The following is a 24,440-nucleotide window of genomic DNA, read 5'->3' on the forward strand; positions in this document are numbered from 1 at the left end:
CTTGTATGTAAATGTTCTTAGCCACTTTATTTGTGTTGAGCAAAAATTAGAAACAACCCAAATGTCTGTCAACAGGTGAACTGATCATGCTTTGGCCATACAGTGAAACATGTCTTAGTAACAAAGATCTAAGTAACAAAAAGGTATAACCTATTGATATATATAAAGTACATACTATAGATTCTATTTATATAAAACTGTAGAAAATACAAACTAATCTATAATGACAGAAGGAAGATTAGTGGTTGTCCAGGGTAGGGTAGCAGAAGCAAGGAGGGGAGAAAAGACAGAATTTCATAGGGGTACAAGGAAACTTTTGGGGGTGATAAATATATTTGTTATCTTGATTGTGTTGGTTTCATTGGTGTATACATATGTCAAACTCATCAAATTGTATAGTTTAAGTAGGTACAGTTCATTGCATGTCAATTATACCTCAATTTTAAAATGAAATGAAAAAATACAATGAGTTACCACTATACACCCACTAAAATGGCTAAAGTTAAAAGACTTTGCCCAGTGCTGATGAAGCAGGAACTCTCATACACTATTGATTGGAATGCAAAAGGGTACAATGACTTTGGAAAATAGATTGGTACTTTCTTGAAAACTTAAAATACATTTTCCAAATATCTCAGCCATTCCACTCCTACATTATTACTCAAGAAATATGGGAATATGTCTACACAAAGACTTGTAAAGGCATATTCATAGCAGCTTTATTAATTATAGCCCAAACCTAGAAATAGTCCAAATGTCCATCAATAAGTGAATGGATAAATATGTTTGGTAGATCTGTTAAATGTAATATATTATTCAACAATAAAAAGATTGATACACAAACAACATATATAAATCTCAAAATGATCACACTTACTGCAAGTAGCCAGACATCCCCCAAAAGAAGAATACATGATGTATGATTCCATTTACATAAAATTCCAGAAAATGCAGACTAACCTATCAGAAAGCAAATCAGGAGTTATCTGGGGCTGGGGGTAGAAGAAAGGATAAATTTAAAAGGGGCAGGAGGAAGCTTTTGGGATTGATGAAATGTTTGTTGGTTGGATTTTGATAATGGTTTCATAGATGTATGTCAAAACTTACCAAATGTGGAAGGTGAGGTTGCATTGAGCTATGATTGTGCCACTGTAGTCCAGCCTGGGTGGCAGAGCAAGACCCTCCCTGTCTCAAAAACAAACAAACAAACAAAAACTTAGCAAATTGTGCACTACACACACACACACACACACACACACTCATATGTAGTTTGTCATCAATTAAACTTCAGTAAATCTGCAAACAAACAAAAATAGTACTGGAATACGATGGTTACTAAATGCTATCAATTAGTACTTTGGTGAGGGGGAGGCTATGGGTATTAACCATCAATTGAAAGCAAAGTATGAAAGCTAGACGGCCTCTTTGGCAGCACTCATCTCTCATAGCCTGGAGGCAGAAAATGCTGAGGATCAGATTCAGCTTTTATTACAAGAGTAGTGAACAAGCTCTAGAAATATATGATTCTCAACTCAGGCAAGTTGGCTTCATCAAGGCCAGGAAGGGCATTGATGGGAAGGACTGTGATCCTAAGACTTGGAATGGGTCCTCTTGGTTAATACACTGAAAATCTTGAATCACAATTCCAGGGATTTCTCTGGACTGGCACAAGCAGCCTTCTCCTCTTCCTCCCTTAAAGGTTAGCTCTACCCATTTCCTGGAAGATGATGCCAAGTCCTCTGTTTTGCAAGATAAATGCCACTCTCCCACCCACCCACCTCTGTCTAGGATACACACCTGATATACTTTGGATGTCTGTCCCCACCCAAATCTTATATTAGAAAATCCCCAATGTTGGAGGTAGGCCATGGTCAGAGGTGATTGGATCATGGGGGTAGATTTCTCATGAATGGCTTAGCACCACCCTCTTGGTACTGTCATCACAATAGTGAGTGAGTTCTTGTGAGATCTGGTGGTTTAAAAGCACCTCCCATTCGTTCATTTGCTCCTGCTCTGGCCATGTGACATGCCTGCTCCCCCTTCACATTCTGATATGGTTTTAAGTTTCCTGAGGCCTCCCCAGAAGCCAAGCACATATTAGCACTGCAATTCCTGTATAGCCTGCTATTGTGAACAGTGCTGCAATAAACATATGTGTGCCTGTCTTTATAATAGAATGATTTATAATCCTTTGGGTATATATCTAGTAATGGGATTGCTGGGCCAAATGTTATTTCTATTTCTAGATCCTTGAGGAATCACCACACTGTCTTCCACAATGGTGGAACTAATTTACACTCCCACCAACAATGTAGAAGCATTCCTATTTCTCCACATCCTCTCCAGTATCTGTTGTCTCCTGATTTTTTAATGATTGCCATTCTAACTGGCATGAAATGGTATCTCAACGTGGCTTTGATTTGCATTTCTCTAATGATCAGTGACAATGAGCTTTTCTTCATATGTTTGTTAGCTGCATAAATGTCTTCTTTTGAGAAGTATCTGTTCATATCTTGTCCACTTTTTGATGGGGTCGTTTTTTTCTTGTAAATTGGTTTCAGTTCTTTGTAGATTCCTAATATTAGCTCTTTGTCAGATGCATAGATTGCAAAAATTTTTTCCCATTCTGTTGGCTGCCTGACTGCTCTCATAGTAGTTTCTTTGGCTGTGCAGAAGCTCTTTAGTTTAATTAGATCTCATTTGTCTATTTTGGTTCTGTTGCCATTGCTTTCTTATTTCATTGAGTTGATCTTCAATCTTTTATTTCCTTTCTTCTGCTTGATTGATTCAGCTATCGAAACTTTTTTCTTTTTTGAGATAGAGTTTCGCTCTTGTTACCCAGACTGGAGTGCAATGGCATGATCTTGGCTCACTGCAACCTCCGCCTCCTGGGTTCAAGCAATGCTCCCACCTCAGCCTCCCGAGCAGCTGAGACTACAGACATGCACCACCAGGCCCAGCTAATTTTTGTATTTTTAGTAGAGACAGGGTTTCACTTTGTTGACCAGGATGGTCTCCATCTCTTGACCTCATGATCCACTCGCCTCAGCCTCCCAAAGTGCTGGGATTAGAGGTGTGAGCCACCGCGCCCGACCTCAGCTATTGAAACTTGTGTATGCTTCATGAAGTTCTTGTGCTGTGTTTTCCAGCTCCATCGAGGTGTTTATGTTCTTCTCTATGATGGTTATTCTAGTTAGCACTTCATCTAACCTTTTTTCAAGGTTTTCTTGCATTGGGTTAGACCGTGCTCCTTTAGCTCAGAGAAGTTTCTTATTACCCACCCTCTGAAACCTGCTTTGTCAATTCACCAAACTCATTCTCCATCCAGTTTTGTTTCTTGCTGGTGAGGAGTTGTGATCCATTGGAGAAGAAGAGTTCTGGTTTTTGGAGTTCTCAGCCTTTTCACACTGGTTTCTTCCCATTTTCGTGGATTTATCTATCTTTGTCTTTGAAGTTGGTGACCTTTAGATGGGGTCTCTAAGTGGATGTCCTTTCTGTTGATGTTGAAACTATTTCTTTCTGTTAGTTTTCCTTCTGACGGGCCCCTCTGCTGCAGGTCTGCTGGAGGTTTGCTCCAGACCCTGCTTGTCTGGGAATCACCTGCAGGGGCTGCAGAACAGCAAATATTGCTGCCTGTTCCTTCCTCTGGTAGCTTCGTCCCTGAAGGGTACCCACTAGATTCCAGCCAAAGCTCTCCTGTATAAGGTGTCTGTCAGCCCCTGCTGGGTGGTATTTCCCAGTCAGGATACACAGGAGTCAGGGAGCCACTTGTGGAGGCAGTCTGTCCCTTATCGGAGTTCAAACACTGTGCTGGGAAATCCACTGCTCCCTTCAGAGCTGATGGGCAAGGATGTTTAAGTCTGCTAAAGCTGTACCCACAATTGCCCCTTTTCCCAGGTGCTCTGTCCCAGGAAGGTGGAAGTTTTATTTATAAGTCCCTGACAGGCTGCTGCCTTCTTTCAGAGATGCTCTGCCCAGCAAAGAAGGAGTCTAGTGACACAGTCTGCCTGAAGTGTCCTTGCTGAGCTGCCATGCCCTCCACCAGGTCACTGTGTAAACTTCCTGGTGACTTTGTTTACACAGATGAAGTTAAAACTGCCTACCCTAGCCTCAGCAATGGTGGATGCCCCTCCCCCAACCAAGCTTGACTATCTCAGGTCGAACTCAGACTGCTGTGCTGGCTGCGAGAATTTCAAGCCAGTGGATCTTAGCTTGCTAGTCTTTGTGGAGGTGGGACCCACCGAGCCAGATCACTTGGTTCCCTGGCTTTATCCCCCTTTTTCAGGGGAATGAGTGGCTCTGTGACTCTGGCATTCCAGGCGCCACTGGATTATGAAAAACCAAACCAAACAAAAAAACTGCTGCAGCTAGCTCAGTGTCTTCCCAAATGACCACCCAGTTTTGTGCTGGAAACCCAGGGCATTGATGGTGTAAGCACCGGAGGGAATCTCCTGGTCTGCGGGTTGTGAAGTTGGTGAAAAAAGCGCAGTATCTGAGCCAGAGTGCCAGTAAAAGTCCCTAATGGCTTCCCTTGGCTAGAAGAGGGGTTCCTCCAGCCCCTTGTGCTTCCTGGGTGAGGCAACACCCCATCCTGCTTTGATTTGCCCTCCTTGGGCTGCACCCACTGTCTAACCAGTCTCAATGAGATGAACCAGGTACCTCAGTTGGAAATGCAGAGATCGCCCATCTTCTGCATTGCTCTAGCTGGGAGCTGTGTACCAGATCAGTTCCTATTTGGGCATCTTGCTGAAAAATCCCCACATTTCTTACCTCACAGTAAGTAAATGTCTCTGCTCTCTTTGCCCCAGCCTTATCCCTGGATAAGCCTTATCCATGAGATTTTTTTCCTACCCAAGTGAATGGAGTCAAGTAAAACAAACAAAAATCCAGGCTAGGTACAGAATGACTCCATTTGAAATGATTAAAATAGCGCTATGGCCGGCGCAGTGGCTCAAGCCTGTAATCCCAGCACTTTGGGAGGCCGAGGCGGGTAGATCACGAGGTCAAGAGATCAAGACCATCCTGGTCAACATGGTGAAACCCCGTCTCTACTAAAGATACAAAAAGTTAGCTGGGCATGGTGGCACGTGCCTGTAATCCCAGCTACTCAGGAGGTGAGGCAGGAGAATTGCCTGAACCCAGGAGGCAGAGGTTGCGGTGAGCCAAGATCGCACCACTGCACTCCAGCCTGGGTAACAAGAGCCAAACTCCGTCTCAAAAAAAAAAAAAAAAAGTAGCGCTATGGTCTGAATTGTGTCCCTCCATCCCCTGCAAATTTGTATGTTGAAATATTAACATACTAATGATGATGGTATTAGGGAGTTGAGTCTTTGAAAGGTGACTAGGTCAAGAAGGTGAAGGCCTCATGAGTGGGATTAGTAGAGACACAGCCCCAAGAGTTTCCCTTGCTTCTTCTACCATGCAAGGACAATGAGAAGGTGCCATCTACAAACTAGAAGTGGGTCCTCACCTCTACAACAACCTCACCTCACCAGACACCAGGTCTGCCAGCACTTCGATCTTTGACTTCCCAGGTGTCAGAACTGTGGGAAATAAATTTCTGCTGTCTATAAGCTATTATTGTATTTTGGTATCTATAGCAGCCTGAATGGATGAATACAAACAGGGAGAGAGGAACTATTTCAATAGGGTCAGGGAAACTATTGCAATAAGGAGAATGATTCAAAGCTAAGATCTGCAATCATCTCAAAGATCAGATAGCAATGAGCTTTTCTCTTTTTCTGTTACAGGAAGGAATAAACAGGCCTAGAAAAAACTAGTGTGGAGGAGAGGAGCAGGTGACATTAATGGGACAGTTGAGCATGGTATGTCCTCCTTGGTGGCTTATCAATTTTCAGGAGGGGTGGTTAGGGAGGGACTATTCCACAGTCCAGTGCTGGCCTAGGCTGAGGGTGGATCAAAGTCCAGTGGCCTATGGGGAAGGGAGAAGTATAAAATTGGGTCAAGTTGAAAGGCATTTTGCTCAGATTAGTCTATGGGGACAAACAGTTCAACTAAGAACTTTGAGGCAAAGAATGGAATTTGTAGGGTCAGAGTCTGGCTTTATCATAGGTAAAGGAAGGGATTATTCACAGTTTTGGTGGTTCTTTGCAATAAGCCATTTCTGGAAATGCAACGAGAAGGAGGGATTTCTTTTTTCTTTTTCTTTTTTTTTTTTCTTTTTGAGACGGAGTCTCACTCTATCATCAGGCTAATGCAACGAGAGGGAGGGATTTCTTTTTCATTTTTCTTTTTTGTTTTTTTTTTTTTTTTTGAGGCGGAGTCTCGCTCTATCATCAGGCTAGAGTGCAGTGCCATGATTTTGGCTCACAGCAACCTCTGCCTCCTGGGTTTTTAAGCATTTCTCCTGCCTCAAATAGCTGGGACTACAGGTACGTGCCACCACGCCCAGCTAATTTTTGTATTTTTTTAGTAGAGATGGAGTTTCACTGTGTTGGCCAGGATGGTCTTGATTTCTTGACCTTGTGGTCCACCCACCTCGGCCTCCCAAAGTGCCGGGATTACAGGCATGAGCCACTGTGCCCAGCCGAGGAGGGATTTCCTGTCACTGTTTTCCAGAGTACATAGGGCTCAAGTAAATGTTAATACAGTGGTTCAGTGGCCAGGTACTTTATAAGACAGGGAGACAGGTTGGGGAGTGTTTTACATGTCATACTAACCTCTCTTACATTTAGCATGTCCTCAAAGGGACTATCCTCTCTGGCATTTGTGTGTAGGAGAATTACAAGTGTAAAGATATCTATTCCAGCCACATATCTGAATTAGAAGCCATGATCACAGTGCATCAAGTCAACCTGAAGGGTCTTAGCTACCAAGTTATATTTAACTCCCCACCTCACTGGTTACCTTGCCCAGCCCCCAAGTTGAATTCAGGTGCCTCTTCTCCTTACTGGACCAGTTATAATAGTAACTTAAGCACCTGTATTCAATGAAACCATGAAGCTTTTCCCATAGGCTTTCCCATAGGCATCCAGAAATTTCAATAGGGGGGTAGGGTGTGTGGTCCTTCAGGAATAGAGAGAATATGGCTTCATCCTAAGGGCTTTTCTCCTTTAAACAACTTGGATATGTGTAAAACAAGAAAGAGGCAGGAGATGCTGCAAGACACATCCATCCACAGTTTTTGGTCCTCTCAAAGGTGGGTACCAGGCAGGAAGATCATTGCTGATAAATCTATTTTGGCTTTGAAAACCCCCTAATCCAACAATCATAGTCACACAGTTTTCCAAGTGGGGCCAAGGGGTGTGCACCCCTTGGCTGCCCTGGACTTAACTGGCACTACAACAACCTTGTTTAGCAATAAGGGCTTTAGGGTGATGATGTTAGTGAAGTTTTTTTGATCCCCTTTCTCCTTTTATTCTTTCACTTCCCTAACTCCTCCCATATTTTGTGTAAATGCTAATTCCTTGATCAAATCCCTTATTCCTGTCATGTTTGTAGTAGCATTTTTTTTCATGGCTACATTCCATTGAGTTTACCTCATATTGACACCTTTTGCTACCAGAAGAGGCAGCAGAGACACAGAATCTTCTGGAATTTCTTCTCTGACTGGATTAAAAGGCAATAATGTTCCCATTGCCAAGGAAATTGACAGTCTATGGTAAAAGTTACTTATCACTTGTAGTCATTTGTTTGTTAACTAATGCCTAGACACAAGGTTTACTTACATTAAATCAAAGTGAAATGCCAGAGTATCCTTCCTTGGTTTACAGAGAATAGTATCAAGGACATAGAAATTCTGGGGTGAAATTATTATACATAACTTACTCACATCCTATCTTCTCTGGAAAGATCCAGAGGACACTCTCTTCATTAGGCTTTTTAAAAAGTCATTGGTGAGGGGAGATACTATCATTCCTGAAAGGCTCTACTGGCTATTATCATAGGTTAAGAATGATAGTAAAAGATACTCCCACTGAAATTGACTCCTGGGCATGGTGGCTCATGCTTGTAATCTCAGCAGTTTGGGAGGCTGAGGCAGGCAGATCACCTGAGGTCGAGCTTTCGAGATCAGCCTGACCAATGTGGAGAACACCATCTCTACTTAAAATACAAAATTAGTGGGGTGTGGTGGCGCATACCTGTAATCCCAGCTACTCGGGAGGCTGAGGCAGGAGAATCGCTTGAACCCAGGAGGCGGGGTTTGCAGTGAGCCAAGATCACACCACTGCACTCCAGCCTGAACAAGAGCAAAACTCCATCTCAAAAAAAAGAAACTGGTTCCTTAAATTCAATGGAGATTATGGGAGTTAGGATGGTTAAGGCACAAGTGAAAGGATTTAGCATCCAGAAACAGAGATTGGTTACGATAATTGACAGCAGAGCAAGTAGTAATCAAAATGGTTTCACTTACAGACATCTTTAGGGCTAGTTAACTGAACTGGTGCCCCTAGAACTGAAATACAGAAGCAGGTTATTAAACTCTTCTTAATTTACATATGAAGAAACCAAATTATAGGTCTAATGAATAAAAGTCTTTCCTTATAAGAGCCACAGCTTCTTATCCAGTTTTGAGATTTAAATCAGCTTAGATCATTAACATTTAATTATCAATGTATTAATAAAATAAAATTTAGGGTTACTATTTTATTATGTTTTATTCTGAGAGGTTGTGAAATTTTTTGAGACGGAGTTTCGCTCATTACCCAGGCTGGAGTGCAATGGCTCGATCTCGGCTCACCACAACCTCTGCCTCCTGGGTTCAGGCAATTCTCCTGCCTCAGCCTCCTGAGTAGCTGGGACTATAGGCGCACGCCACCATGCCCAGCTAATTTTTTGTATTTTTAGTAGAGACAGGGTTTCACCTTGTTGACCAGGATGGTCTAGATCTCTTGACCTCCTGATTCACGCGCCTCAGCCTCCCAAAGTCCTGGGATTATAGGCATGAGCCACCATGCCCGGCCTGACATTTTCTATTTGTACCTTCTTGACTCCTTTATAACACTTAAGTACTTTGAAAATCAGTTTTCTGATCAAATCTTCTCTCCTCCAAAAACTACAATGAAGAGTACAGATTTATGGACAATAACTGTGATAGCAAAATGTTTTTAATAAACATCAATGAAAATACAGTTAAAAGTTCAAAAACTTTCTGTGACAAGCCAATAAACTGTTACGAATTTTATAGCTAACACTGGTGTTCCTGAAATTTGAAACACAGTACTTTTCAAGAACTGTGGAAAAGCTTGATTATGACAAAAATAACAGGCAGTGTTGTATTTTTGGTTTCTCTGGAAACTTAAACTCTGAATAGCAAGATTACAGCAAATGTAGCTCAGGATATTCTGAAAAATATAGCCCAAGGAAATGGCCAGTTAAAATGTGAATACATTTTAATTCCACCTTTCCAGTGGAGAAAATCACTAGACTAAAAGAGATCCAAGGGTTGGATGAGTAACCATAGTTGAAAATGCTGATACAAATGTTAGCAATAATAACTTGAGGTGAAATAGAGCCCAGTAACTGATGTATTGAAAGTATGTTCGGGTCTGACTAGAATACAGCAATAAAAGTTGAGAGATTAATAAAGGGCAAAAGAAAGAAACTTTAGATAAATAAAGAGACTGAGAAAGAACTGACGATTCAAAAACATACTTCACTGTGATGCAAGCAAATTAAGGAGAAGGATGAAAAATACAAGGTGAATTCTTTCACAATAGCAGGAAAATTCTGACAGAGGATTTCTTGGTAGAATGTGTAGATGAACTAGAACAGGTATGAAGTTCTGAAAGAAGAAACATTTGCATAAATGTGACTTACTTATCCAGCCACACTAACTCTATTTAAAAGCAATACAATTTCCAAAACTTTCTTGCTCAAAGCTCAAATTTACACAATGCCACCTCTAAGAGGCAGGATGCTAGCCTAAACTAAAATGTCCCTTATGTCTGTTCTTACTACCTTCTTCTCTGGCTTGAGAAATGTTTTGATTTGTAAAAGTACTGGCCAAGACAACAAAATAAAGACATGAATCATGTCACAATAGAATTTTATATATGTTTACTTATGTTTATTAATGCATCATCTGCCTTAATAATTTCAGTTAAAAAATGATGGTATGACGGTTTAAAGCTGGTTCAATCATTATTTTATAAGCTTATTTATCACGAGTGAAAACAGAAGACTATTAAAAATAGCTAAAAAGGGAACATGTGTCATAGTGTTGAATGCTTCTGTAACTGTTGGTAAGGCTTGTTATCTAAGTCTGATGCAGAATTCTTAATGGCACTGAAACAGTTCTTTTCTCAGCCACATGGTATCCACTGGTGCTACGAGTCTGGAATAGACTGGCTATGGGTACCACTTCTTGTCTTCAGCTGTGACTGTGCAATATCAGCAAGCGCACTTTGTATCTTTTCCAGAAGCATGTCTCCTCGATAAACAACATCTTCCAGACATGTAGCAGCTTCATGGTTTTCTTCTTCTAGCTTATATAAGCTAGCAGCCTTTATAAGACAGAAATTTTGAAATCTTTAGAGTTAACGAGGGAAGCTGTCACAGAGGTACTTATTTTTAAATCTGGATGACTTTGCAATTATTGTGTTTTTCAGCAAAGAAATTCTAAAAATCAGATAACTTCTAAGAATTTTCCTCATTTGAATTATTAAAAAGAATGAATTTTCAATTAGAAATCTCTAGATATCTGTAAGTGACTCCCTTCCACACTACATTTGGGCACCATTGTTCTACTCCACATCTAGAATGCCACCCTCCTCTCATTCTTCACTAGGAAAAGAGACACAATTGAGGAAATAAGAGGTTTCCTTATAATGGAAAATTGAATATTATAACAAAAGGTGCTATGATTTGAATGTGTCCCCTCCAAAATTCATACGTTATGTGTCCCCTCCAAAATTCATACGTTAAAATCTAATCCCCAATGTGAAGGTATTAAGAAGGAAAGGGCCTTTAAGAGGATATTAAGTCATGAAGGCAAAGCTCTCATAGAATTAGTGCCCTCATAAAATGGCTTGAGGTTGAAGAGGGAATTCTTGCTCTTTTGTCCTTCTGCCTTCTGCCATGTGAGGAAATAGAAAGAAGGCCCTCAACATGGCCTTAAACATGGCCCTAAACATAGCACTGTGTTAAATAAAAATGTCTTACTCATGCACAATGAGTAATAAATGTCTTGATCTTGGACCTCCCAGCCTACAGAAACTGTGAGAAAATAAATTTCTGTTCTTTATAAATTATTGTCTCAGGTATTCTGTTACAGCAGCACAAATGGACACAGACAAAAGGTATTAAACCTTGCTCCTTTAATTCAAAATTCTCTATTACTGGTAAAATTCTCAAAGGAATAAAGACTTACCTGTAAAGCAGCTGTAGACTCTTCACTGGGTAGGGAATCTATCAAAACATCAATGTCTTTTGCTGTTCGTGCAATCAGTGCTGCAAAAAGCTGGGCATACTCTAGAGAAAGATAATGCTAGATCAGGTCATTAGAAAACCTCAAGTTTTCAGAACAAATTTTAAGTTAGTGAAACTGGAAACTTCACATAGCTTTTTCTGCACTAGGATTCTAATGATTAAAATATACACAAATCCTATTACACATTTAGCTCAAATTGGGAATTAAGCATAATTTTTGGAAACAAAATAAGCCGAATTGCTCAATAAATCTAATTTGAAAGGATTACAATAAATGTGAGAGTCAAAGAGAAGCTAAGAAAACCAGTTTACCTTCTGTAGGATTAGCTGGCTGGTCTTTGTTAATTGCTGTCTGAATATTACTAAAAGACGCAGGAGGACCACACTGCTGCAATACTCCAATGGCATTACAAAACTGATCTGCAAGCTTAGGCCAAAGAAAACATGTCAAGGTTAGGAAGGACTTATCAATTTTAAGGACTTTATTGATAACAGCAACAACAATAAATTTCTTTAATCATAATCTCTGAGTAAGGGAATAAAACAGAAAGGAATAATTGCTGATAAAATAAGCCAGTTACTAATAACGTTAATTAAACATTTTAATTCTGCAAAGAAACTAAGTTTGGTATCAACCCAGTTGAAACAGTTGAAATAAAAATAATATTTCTTTTCTTTTGATAGTAAAATGGTAAGAGAACACTAGCCAATATTTATTATAAGCCAAAAGTAAAGACTTTTGGGGAACAGTGATGGAAAAGAGCAGTGATGGAAATCTGACTTGCAAATATCTACCTATGGCATTGCGTCAAATGAAAATTTATTATTCATGTACAAAGTATATAATTCCTTTTCTGAAACTGGAGTAGTTACAAGCATAAAGAAATAGTGGGGAAAAGGCTGCTCAGAAAAGCACCTTAAGTAATCAGAAACATATTTGTTCAAGACTCAAGTTTTAAACTCTTGTGCGCTAAAAGTACTCCTTAAGTACTTCTAAAGATTGAGAACAGCAATTCCTTATCATCTCCAAATTAAAAACGCCTATCCTCCCCACCAATTTCTCTCACCTAGTCTTGACCTCTCAAACCTCCTATTTCTAATAAGCATTTGCACTGGGTTTCTCTGCCATTGTTCAATTACAGAACTCAAAGGCAACTGTTTTCTCTGTTTAATTTGTATTGACAGTCTCTAAGTCAACCAGTCTAACCACAGATTCTTACTTTCCTTTGATCTTCAAATTCTACTAATACTTCTAATCTTTCTCTTTTCCTCTGTCTTGTTTTCCACTACTCCTTCATATTTACCTAGTTATAAAGTCACTCATGACTAAATGGCTTTGTCCAGGTTTTGCTAATTGTAATGGAGCAATAAGCGCTCAGCTGCTATACAAGTCTAGATCCTAATCCTAGTTCTATTAACTCAAGTAGCATTTATCATTTTTAAATTGGATACATTCTCATATTACAACATTGTTGTGAGGAACAGACAAGACACAAAAATATTCAACACAGTGGTTATCTGTTCCATTCTTCAAAAGCTCTTAAGATCCATTTAGTCAACAAAAATTTATGGAAAATAACTATGACAAGTATTGTATATAAACACATAGTAAATGAGACATAGCTTCTGCACTCAGTTTTCAGAGGGTAGAACAACTGTTAAAAGTTATACAAATAATTAATTATGATTAGAATAAATGCTTAAGAAGATTCTCCCTATTTTGGTTCACATCACTCCATATTCCAATTTACTTCAGAACCTGCAGTTGAAAACACTCAATTCATTGTAACTCCCTAATCACAAACTGTTTTTCCATCACTTAAATGTCTCCTGAATATACATTTTTTAACCTCCTGAAGGAGTATCTCTTTGAAAACATGATCGCGCTTATATACAGTAGGCACTCATACTAGTTATCCTAAATGCTTCTCTCCAAAATCCAATTATCAGTATGCTTAACCTAAAGTTAAGGCCATATTCACTCTGTTCTTACTATCCTTCTAGTTACAAGACATACATGAATATAAGAAATTTTCCCTAAAATAAGATTTCTATCCAGCAGCATCATTACAATTTGATTTTGTAAAACCTCGAAGGAGTAGTTCCCTGAAGGAGGCTGGCTGGCAGCCCAGGCAAGTCCCTGCAGGGTAGAATTTATCTTGATGAAGTCAACATTTAGAGACTGGTCCTCTCAGCCTTAAAAACTACTGTTAATCACCCAGAGTATATCAGTTTATCACAAGTAGATTCACACTCTTCAAGTGTGCAAAGCCTGATGTATTAACAAAAATACCAAGTTATTAGCTTACAGTGAGTGGGGGAAAAAAAAACTGGCACCAGCAGTGTAAAAGTGTTCCTATTTCTCCACATCCTCTCCAGCATCTGTTGTCTCCAGAGTTTTTTAATGATTACCATTCTAATTGGCATGAGATGGTATCTCAATGTAGTTTTGATTTGCATTTCTCTAATGACCAGTGAGGATGAGCTCACTCATAGGTGGGTGTTGAACAATGAGAACACATGGACACAGAGAGGGGAGCACTACACACTGGGGTCTGTTGGGGGGAAATAGGGGAGGGACAGCGGGGGGGTAGACAGTTGAGGAGAGAGAGAATGGGGAGAAATGCCAGATATAGGTGAAGGGGAGGAAGGCAGCAAATCAAACTGCCACGTGTGTACCTATGCAACTATCTTGCATGTTCTTCACATGTACCCCAAAACCTAAAATGCAATAATGAAAAAAAAAAAAAAAAACTGGCAAGGAGACCAGGTACTTAGGTTTTCCTCGCAGCATGTTTTCTCTGCAGCCCCTTATTTAAGACATTAAATCACAATTAGACAATGAGAAACATAACTATCGAGGAAAAACTATTTAACGGAAAACTATGTAATTTGTAATGGTAATAAGTATACCCACAGCCTCATAACGACGTCTTGATCAAAGGATACTATGTCAGTCCCCTGTGGTTAGAACAAAGCTGAAAATTCTTACCGCCTAGTGACATCGTAGCAGTCCTAACGCTGTAGCGCAATGCATTACTTAGTGCTCGCAGTGATGCTGGTGTAAACCAACCTACCACACTGCCAATGTATGAAAGTACAGCACATACAATTATGTAGAGTCCATAATACCAGATAATGATACTAACTGTTACTGGTTAATGTATTTACGGTTTACATAACCCATTCTTTAAGGGCCCATACTCATGATTGTATACGCATCCTTTGGCTTTGCATCTACTTTCCACTCAGGCAATACTGTGGAGGAAAAATAACCAGAAGGAACAAAATTGGGGAACTACTCACAAGACTTTGCCTTTAATAGAATAGAATTTGGGGGAGACATTAAAAAAGTGTTTACAGGCCAGGTGTGGTGGTTCACACCTGTAATTCCAGCACTTCGGGAGGCCAAGCGAGACAATGTCTCAAAGAAAAAAGAAAAAAGGACTCAAACGGAAAGGTATGCGAGAATTAGAAGATTTCCTATCATACAGATGTCCCCAAACTGATGTATTCTAAAGGGTGGCCAAGAGACAAGAGATGGAAGGAGACTCTGGGCCCATAGGAACGAGCTAAGACGAAAGATCTCTCACCTCACCTCAGCTTCGCTCCCGCACCAACCTGAAAGCGCCGACATTTCATTACAAAAACCCAGTCATCCAGAGCATGAGACCTCCCTTGGTGGATTAAAATTGATGAGGAAAGAAAAAAGCTTCGGCTTCTCCCCCAACTCCCAAAAGAAAGAGATTCCGTAAGCACCACTAATAATAAAACTGTCCTCAGGGAACACGACAGGACCGCGCAGCCCACAAATCTTGGCGGTCTGACCCGGACAAGAGCGACCTTCCCTGTCTCGGTCTCCTCAGGCGAAAGAGGCTGCCTCGCACGGCAGCCGGCTTCAAACGTCCAAGTTCGCGGTGGGGCCTCCCTCCATAAAGGGGGACACGCTCTTTATGCCGAAGCCGTGTCTCAGTTCGCTTCCTACTTCCAAGTTTTGCCTTTTGGGCCCCTTTCCTCCCTTGCTTTACCTCAGGAAAGAAAAGGACAGAGGTTAATCGAATGAAATTCCTCACCGAATTCACCGCGTCTTGCAGCTGAGTGAGCCGATCCGCCATGTTTCTCTTGCACACAAACAGACGCCGTAACAGCTGCTCTTCCGCGACTGGGCCGCTCTGGCACGCGTCTTGGCCAATCACAGGGCTGCGTTCTTGGAAGGGGTGGGGTCGGAGAGAACTGCCCGCCCTGTCAGGAGGGGCTGGGACTCCCCGAGCGGCCTTTCTAGAGCGGGCTACAGCTGGATGAGGCTGAATCTTTTTGAGTAACTGGGGAAGAATGGTCGCGGTCCAGTTGCTTTGAGGGGTTTCTTTAGATTTTTAGGTGTTAAAGCCTTCAGAGATTGTTGGATTCTGCGGAGATTTTTTTTTAGTGATTTCTCTTACCCTCATGTATTTATTTACTGACCAAATTGAACACTAGATATTTTTATATTATTTTTTCTTTATATATATATGTATATTTTATTGCGTTTTAGGTTTTGGGGTACATGTGAAGAACATGCAAGATTGTTGCATACGTACATACACGGCAATGTGGTTTGCTGCCTTCCTCCCCATCACCTATATCTTATATTTCTCCCCATGTTATCCCTCCCCAACTCCCCACCCCCCGCTGTCCCTCCCCTAGTTTATATTAATTTTTTTATATCGTCTTGAAAGCTTCCGTTGCTTTTGCTTTCTAGGTTTCAATAATATAGTCAACATTATTGAATATAAACTTTATATTATTAAAAGTTTCAAACATATTCAAAAGTAGAGAGTGTAGTGAACCCTCGCATACCTTTCACCAGCTTCAACAGTTTAGCAACTCACAGACAATCTTGTAGATACTTTGGGTTTTACATTTGTAGTAACTCTCTATTTATTTTTCAGAAAAAACCTTTAACAAGGTTTCCAGTGGACCACAAAGCATATACACAGCAAGCAAACTCGAGTACTTGGGAGTCACAATATGGACTTTAAACAAATATGAGGTTACTCCTCTAACCAACCTTCATATGTACCCCTGAACCTAAAAATTAAAAAAATAATAAATTAAAATTCATGAGGCAATCATGAAGAACAGGATTAGGGTGCCTTCTCTGTCACCTTTGAGCTGAAGAGGTTGGGGCTACCCATATGGAGACTGGGTGCCCACTTTCATTCTGAGTGGGGTGGGCTGGGACAGGTGACACTCAATAAACAGAAAGTGTCCAAAAAGGTCAGGTACTAACCTGGGCAGTAGTGACCATGTGTGAAGAAGAAAGGAAGAAGAGCATTTAGAGTTACGAGGGAAAGTTTAAGTGTAGGTAATTAATAAGCTTCTTTGGTTTCCGTGACAGTGAGGAAATCCCTGTGAGGAACAGAGGAGGGTTAGTGGAGAGGAGAGTGGAGGTTTCACAGTATATTGTTGCAAAAGAGATTCCTGGAAAATAAGCTAGATGCATTGGTAGAGCAGGTTCACTTTTAAGAAAAATCAGAAGCACAATTTAGATTTAGAGTTGGGACGTATTGAGATTTTAAGTGTGAAGAGTGATAATAGAAATTTGATATTTAAGGAAATTTAGCCTGAGGATAGTCTGGTAAGAAATGAGTTTGGATGGCCAGGCTCGGTGGCTCAAGCCTGTAATCCAAGTACTTTGGGAGGCTGAGGCGGGTGAATCACAAGGTCAAGAGATCGAGACCATCCTGGTCAACATGGTGAAACCCCGTCTCTACTAAAAATACAAAAAATTAGCTGGGCATGGTGGCGCGTGCCTGTAATCCCAGCTACTCAGGAGGCTGAGGCAGGAGAATTGCCTGAACCCAGGAGGTGGAGGTTGCGGTGAGCCGAGATCGCGCCATTGCACTCCAGCCTGGGTAACAAGATCTCAAAAAAAAAAAAAAGAAAGAAAGAAAGAAATGAGTTTGGAATTGGCAAATAATAGGTTTGTAGACTTCAAACAAACTCTCATATCCTCTTTCTCAGGCTGATTATTCGTGATTGTTGCAGGGAAGGTGGGGGACACAGTCCCTCGGAAACAGCTTGTTGGATTTATCCCAACCCTTGCTGGGAAGCACCACTTCTGCTTCACACTCATGTGCCACCCCCATCCCCAAACAGTCTGCAGACGCACTGGGGCCTCACTAGGAACATGGATAAGGCATGCTCACCATAATGGGACTAATGAGAGATCACTTTATTTAACTGTAATTTTGAAGGAACCTACGACCTTCTTCTCCCACCCTCACTTAAGAGTGTACCTTACTGAATGCCTGCCATTTGCCAGGAAGTATATCCGGTGATCAGTTTGCAAAGATGCATAAGCCAAGGACTTAGAGGAAGGTTTTCCAGTTGTCCAAGAGTGAGATGAGCTGGGCCTAGAATAGAGTGTTGACAGATAAGAAGGAATGACTAAAATATATTTTTGAGAAAAAAATTAATATGGATTGGTTACTGCTTGGATATAGTTTAGTCCACTCAGTAAGAATACTAAGTTTTACAGTCTGATTGAAGGGAATGTGGGTACCTGAAGTAGAGAAGCCACTTCAAGACAACTCACATTGTGACACAGCTTTTGTCCTGCCATATCTTCCTAATAGGTCTTTGCCTCTGTGTCTCCACAGAGACCTCAGGTTGATGTCCAGCTATCTCTGCCTGATTTTCAAGTTTCACTATAATCTGGCTTCAGCGAATAGGCCCAGCCTTGCCACTTGATAATTTTCTGAGTGAAATAATCCTCTGTTTCAGCCAAGGCCCCTGACCCCTTGGTTTTCTGCTTCTTCAGTCTCTTTTGGAGAATCAGATTAAAGAATCAGCTAAAAGCTGTGGACCATTTCCCCAGAGCAGGTCCACAACTTAGCTTACATTTGAAAAGGGGTTTATGAGTCTCTTGAAGCCGTAGACTTCAGGAATAACCCACCTGCCAAATATAGTCTATGCATCTAGCTCAGGATTTCTCAATGAACACACTGTTGGCTTTTTGGCCAGATTATTCTTTGTTGTGGGGTGCTGATCTGTGCATTGTAGGATGTTTAAAAGCATCCCTGTCCTCTACCCCCGAGAAAGCAGTAGCATCCCCCCAATCCATTTAGGACAACATAAAGTATCTCCAGATAGTCCCAAATGTCCCCTGGGGGACAAAATTGCTCCCAATTGAGAACCATTGGTCTTGCTCTTTCCTCATTTTTTCCCTTTCCCAAAGCAATTTCTTTCCTGCTATTTAATTCTTACCTACCTTTTTAACCTTTTTTATACTTCTCATATAAATTTTATAAATTGCTAGAGTCTATAGGGACCTCTCCTTTCTTCTTTTCTTGATTTGGACACTTTCTCATCTGCTTTTTCATTTGCTTCTCTTGTGACACCAACTGGATTATATAGTTTTAGGAGCAGGAACCCAGTATTATAGATCTTCTATTTTAAACACACAATTTTGGCAAGTACTTTCTTTGAAACTTTATATTATTAAAAGTTTCAAACATATAGAAAATTAGAGCTTATAATGAACCCTTGCTTACCCTCATCACCTTTAGCAGTGAGCCCTCATAGTCAATCATGTAAGTAGTTTGGTTTTTATGACTGTAGCAACTCTATTTTTTTCAGAAAAACACCTTTAACAATTTTTTAAATAACTTTTTTTTTTTGAGACCGAGTCTTGCTGTTGCCCAGGCAGGAGTGCAGTGGCCCCATCTCAGCTGACTGCGACCTCCGCCTCCCCGGTTCAAGCGATTCTCCCACTTCAGCCTCCCAAGTAGTAGCTGGGATTACAGGCATGCACCACCATGACTGGCTAATTTTTGTATTTTTAGTAGAGATGGGGTTTCGCCATTTGGCCAGGCTGGTCTCGAACTCCTGATCTCAGATAATCCACCAGCCTTGGCCTCCCAAATGGGATTACAGGCGTGAGCCACTGTGCCTGGCTGAAAATGTCTTTAATACTCACAGTTGCAATTTATCAAATATCTAAAATGTTCCTAGTGCTGAGGTGAATATACTATAAATATTTTCTATACTACACCCCTCGAAATTCCCTAAACATGCTCTGCTGTTTTATAATTCCATGCACACCATATAAAAATGCCTATAATTCTTTCTTCTTTGTATGAAATGCCCACACTTCCATCCACATTTCCACTTTGTTCCATTGGTGATTGTCCTCACAGTCCTCAAACGTTATTTTTTTTATTATTGTTATGATTATTATTTTTGAGACAGAGTCTCACTCTGTCACCCATGCTGGAGTGCAGTGGCACAATCTTGGCTCACTGCAACTTCTGCCCCCAGGGTTCTAGCAATTCTATCTCAGCCTCCAGAGTAGCTGGTATTACAGGCACCTGACACCACACCCGGCTAATGTTTTTGTATTTGTAGTAGAAACAGGATTTCACCATGTTTGCCAGGCTGGTCTTGAACTCCTGACCTCAGGTGATCCTTTTGCCTTGGCCTCCCAGAGTGGTAGGATTACAGGTGTGAGCCACCGTGCCCAGCCTATTATTTTTTTATTTGCCACTATACTAGTGAAGAAAATCTTATTTTAACCATCTCTTTATAAAAGCCTTTCCTGAATTCTGAGAGAAAGTTAAATGCTTCTAATCTTTACCACAATTTTTCCTTACACTTCTATAATTGCACTGAGCATACCGAGGTCTAATTATTCATACATGATGCTAATTCATCAACCAGTCCATGGGTTACCTGCAGGCAGAAAACATATTCTGTTTCCATATTTCCAGTACCTAACACCGAGCATTTAGGTTGGCACATAGAAGCGGAATACATATTTATCAACCAAATGAATGAATTTTCTAGCATAATAATTTATATATAATAGCTACTAAATAAGCATTTATTGAATTTAACTTAAACAGTCAAAGAATGTAAATTACTATCCACGAAAGAGCATAAGAGTTAAAAAATATGGACGAAGGTGAGATTAGAGTGGAAAAGAATACATGGGCAAATTTCACAGAGGTTCACAGAGGTCCTGCCTTTTCCCTGGATCCTTGCTCCCAATTCCATTTAAGCTATCTTAGGTTTTATTTAAAAATCTAGAGTAAGTTTTCTCCCTTCTTCCTTCTTTCCCTCCTGCCCTTCCTTCCTTTTCTAAATTTTAACAGACTTCTGTTTTATCAGATACCGGATCTTGCTGTCAACCAGGCTAGAGGACAGTGATACAATCATGGCTTGATGCAACCTTAAACTCCTAGGCTCGAGAAATTCTTCTGCTTCAGATGCCTGAGTATCTGGGACTACAGATGTGCCCTACCACACCCAGCTAATTTTTTTTTTCTGTTTTTTGTTTGTTTGTTTTGTAAGAATGGGGATCTCACTATGTTGCCCGGCTGGTCTTGAACTCGTGGACTCCAGAGATCCTCCTGGCTTGGCCTTCTAAAGTACTGGGATTACAGGCTTGAAGCTACCACACCTGGCCTAAACAAACTTTCAGGCTCTAATTATGCATATTTTGTACTTGGGAATCTTTTCAGTTTCTGCATTTCCTTTCAATGCATAGAAAAAATAAACTCATCTGCAGAGCTGCTAAGCTAGTTGGATTCTCAGCTGTCCAATGGAACTCTGACATGAACATGAAGCCCCAGGCAATCATCCTCCCAAGCTGTCAGAATACTGTACTTAGAAGCCAAGGTAATGAGGCCCTGTTCTGATTGCTGACACATCTATCATCAGCTGTCATGTAGGCACAGGCAACTGCAGGCATGGGGAACTGTGATGCAAAAGTATGGAGGAGAGAGAAAAGGCTCAGTTCAGGAAATTGAAATTAATGCAATGTGGCCAGCAATGTATATGTCTGATTTTAGTTGCAGCAAGAACCTAGGGAGGTGAACAAGAGCTGCATCACAAAAAGCATTTATGTGTCAGACTCAGGAAGAGGGACTTATGTCTTGAATGCTTTTACAAGAAAACTCTTAAAATTATATGTATCTTTTACAAAATCATAATTTCTTATTCAAAAATGATACATTTCAATGTAGAACTTTTTTACAGAAATGTGCAAAGAAAATCATTCTTAATTTAACCACCTGGAGGTAATTATTTTAAACATTCTGGCATATATTTTTCAACCTTTTTTTTTTCTATGCATATAACCAGGAATGCATATTAAAAAGGAAACAAGGGCTGAGCACAGTGGCTCATGCCTGTAATCCCAACACTTTGGGAGGCTGAAGCTCACAGCTGATGAGGTCAAGAGATCAAGACCATCCTGGCCAACATGGTGAAACCCCATCTCTACTGAAAATACAAAAATTAGCTGGGTGTGGTGGTGCTTGCGACCCAGCTACTTGGGAGGCTGAGGCAGGGGAATGCTTGAACCCAGGAAGTGGAGCTTGCAGTGAGCCAAGATCCACCATTGCACTCCAGCCTGGGCGAAGGAGCAAGACCCTGTCTCAAAAAAAGAAAAAAAAAAAAAAAGAAAACAAGGCAGGCACAGTGGTGTGAGCTTGTAGTCCCAGCTAGTCAGGAGGCTCAGGCAGCAGGATTGCTTGAGTTTGAGCAGGAGCATAGTCATCTCCCATAAACACTGCCACTTTAAGTTCCAGGTCTCTTTTTAGCCTTGCGCATTTGGAGGAAATCACTTCTCTTCTAACTACAAGCAGCCAGAAAGAACAGACAGTAAAACACAAATAAGACAGCTCAGGCACGAAGGGAGGTGGGGGGAAGGTTTCTTGGGTAACTGCCAAACTTCACTCTCATACAATGGGCCCTAGGAAAACAGTGGGCTTTAATAAGTACATTCCTTTCTCTTCAGCTGCACCAAGACAGGGAAGCTAAAAGCAGACTCCGGGGTATGCCTGCAGCTGCAGGAAGATGTATGGGAACAGATACACAACTCTCCCTCCCAGGTAAGCACCACAAAGAGGCACAGAAGCAGTCCAAGCTGCTGATAAACTCTCCCACCCTAAATCCTGAAAAACTTTTTATCTGTAAGAGAGTGTGCCTCTAACCTAACTAGCCAGAATCTCCTCTCAGGTTTGTTTTTTCTAAAATAAACCTGTCCTTGACTTCCAAGTCACCTTTCCTGTTCTTCCTCTTGAATTCTTACATCTGGGAGTTTGAGGCCAGTAACATAGTGAGATCTTGTCTCTTAAAAGAAAATGCAAACAAACAACAAAACTGTATCCATTCCTCTGAGTCAATAAAAGATGTATGTTTTTAAAAAAGCTGGATACTATATATATATATTACATCATAAGTTGCCTTTTCATAAAGACGTCAATCAGGTGCTTTCTAGAATATAAGTGAAGGGCTGCACAAGATCTATTATATAAATGTATCATAGGATATTTAACTCCTACTTGTTGGGCATTTATGTTGTTTTAGATGTTTTTGCTACTCTAAATAACACCTTGATCCATAGTTTTGTACACTAATTTTTTTTTAAGAGATGGGGTCTCACTATGTTGCCCAGACTGGAGGGCAGTGGCTATTCACAGGTGCAATCATAGACCACTGCTCCCTTGAACTCCTGGGCTCAGGCAATCCTCCTGCCTCAGCCTCCTGAGTAGCTAGGACTACAGGCATGTACCACTTCCCCCAGATTATACTAATTTTTATATGTTTATTTAATTACATACTTAAATCTAAAAGTGGAGTTATTATACCAAATCTACAAAAATAAGATTTTTAAACATTTTTTATGTAGATTGCTTTTTTAAAGTGTATATTCCCACTATCCCTACTTAAGAATGCCTCCTTCTCAGCTCTTTTATCCACACTGGATGTCCTTTTGCTTTTAAAATATTTACATCTTAGTTTGTTAATTTGATTTTTTTTTTTGTTTGTTTACTAATGAGATTGAACTTTTTTTATGTATTTACTGGCAGTTTGTATTTCCTTTTTTTTGGGTGAAATTCTGTATTCATGTCCTTTGCTAATTTTTATTTTTTGGTCATCAGCTTGCCTTTTCATATTGCTTGTGTGTTTACTTTAATACGATTATCTCTGTAAAGTTATGTATGTAGCCAAGTCTACCAATCTTTTCCTTTATGGTTATTTTCTTTGCTGTTGTGCTTCTTAGAAAGCTCCTCCCATTTTGAGATCAATTTATTATTTTTTTAAAAAAGTACTCTTCTGCTAGCTCTTTTATGGTTTTATTACTTTGGGATTTTGTTTTGACAATTATTGTGATATAGGGTTCTGATTCTTTCTGCCCATAGTGCAGCTAATCAGTAAGAACACTATTTACTGAATAATCCATCCACTGATTCAGATGCTACCCTTATCATAACTGTTCCCTTCATCTTCTTTGGATTTCATCCACTGAGGGTTATAGGAATAGGGGCATGTGGGAGAGTGAAAAGCACCACAGAAATAGTGCCACCAAAAGCGTGAAAATTTGGATCAGGCAGTGGGAGAGCAGAAAAGGAATTGTGCCTGTGACAAAGATTATTCGCTTGGCCAAACTTTATTACAGGTTCTGAATCTTCTGCTAGGTCCATCTGTGCACTTCTTTGTAAAAATCCAGTTTTAGCAAAGAACCCCCCTTTCCTCCACATCTGATCAGTTTCCTCACCCTCCACCACCCCACAGGTGATGTCCTGTCTTCAGGAGGAGTCCTGTTAGGTCACTTTCACCAAATGTCCCTTACCTCTGATGTTTCCTCTTAGTAATTTTCTGTCCACTGAACTCATTGTTTATAAATTCCCACTTGCCCGTGCTGTATTCAGAATTGAACCCAGTCACTCGTCCCCACTGTAAGAGCCAGTTGCAGTGGTCTCTATGCCAACTGAGACAGGCCTCAGTAGTCTTTGTTCGGTGCTTTAACAAGTATCAATGAATAATTTTGTCTTCAACACCTCTTCACATTATGGTCACAGCTATAGATTGTTAACTTAGTAGGATTAACTGAACATGTAATTTCCAAGCTATAGTTGCTCATCAAAATATATAAGTGGAAAAATTTAAAAAGCAGGAAAGGAAAGCAAGACAATCTTCCCCAAGTACCGTTGAGTCTATGCATCTGATTCCACATCTTCGGTGAGCCATCTGTCACACGGACTACTGTCCCTTAAACA

At 40.5% G+C, this 24,440-nt stretch overlaps 1 protein-coding gene and 2 long non-coding RNA genes across 3 annotated transcripts; all 3 read right to left on the reverse strand.

The window, feature by feature from the left end:
* Positions 1-876: 876 nt before the first annotated feature.
* LOC128928545 (uncharacterized) lies at positions 877-8,393 on the reverse strand. Its single transcript, XR_008473780.1, has 3 exons — positions 8,375-8,393; positions 1,108-1,185; positions 877-960 (listed from the first exon to the last, which is right to left on the reverse strand). It is a non-coding gene; the product is annotated as an uncharacterized LOC128928545 (long non-coding RNA).
* A 657-nt stretch (positions 8,394-9,050) lies between these two features.
* On the reverse strand, positions 9,051-15,529 carry MED21 (mediator complex subunit 21). The gene is made up of 4 exons (XM_035256004.3): positions 15,465-15,529; positions 11,704-11,818; positions 11,333-11,433; positions 9,051-10,466 (listed from the first exon to the last, which is right to left on the reverse strand). Exons 1-4 carry the CDS (start codon positions 15,504-15,506, stop codon positions 10,290-10,292), a joined length of 435 nt encoding a protein of 144 aa, XP_035111895.1. The 5' UTR covers positions 15,507-15,529; the 3' UTR covers positions 9,051-10,289.
* A 131-nt stretch (positions 15,530-15,660) lies between these two features.
* LOC144577888 (uncharacterized) lies at positions 15,661-24,141 on the reverse strand. Its single transcript, XR_013522735.1, has 3 exons — positions 24,014-24,141; positions 17,670-17,786; positions 15,661-15,797 (listed from the first exon to the last, which is right to left on the reverse strand). It is a non-coding gene; the product is annotated as an uncharacterized LOC144577888 (long non-coding RNA).
* Between the last annotated feature and the right edge of the window lie 299 nt (positions 24,142-24,440).

Source organism: Callithrix jacchus, chromosome 9, assembly GCF_049354715.1.
Source record: "Callithrix jacchus isolate 240 chromosome 9, calJac240_pri, whole genome shotgun sequence".
Taxonomy (NCBI): domain Eukaryota; kingdom Metazoa; phylum Chordata; class Mammalia; order Primates; family Cebidae; genus Callithrix; species Callithrix jacchus.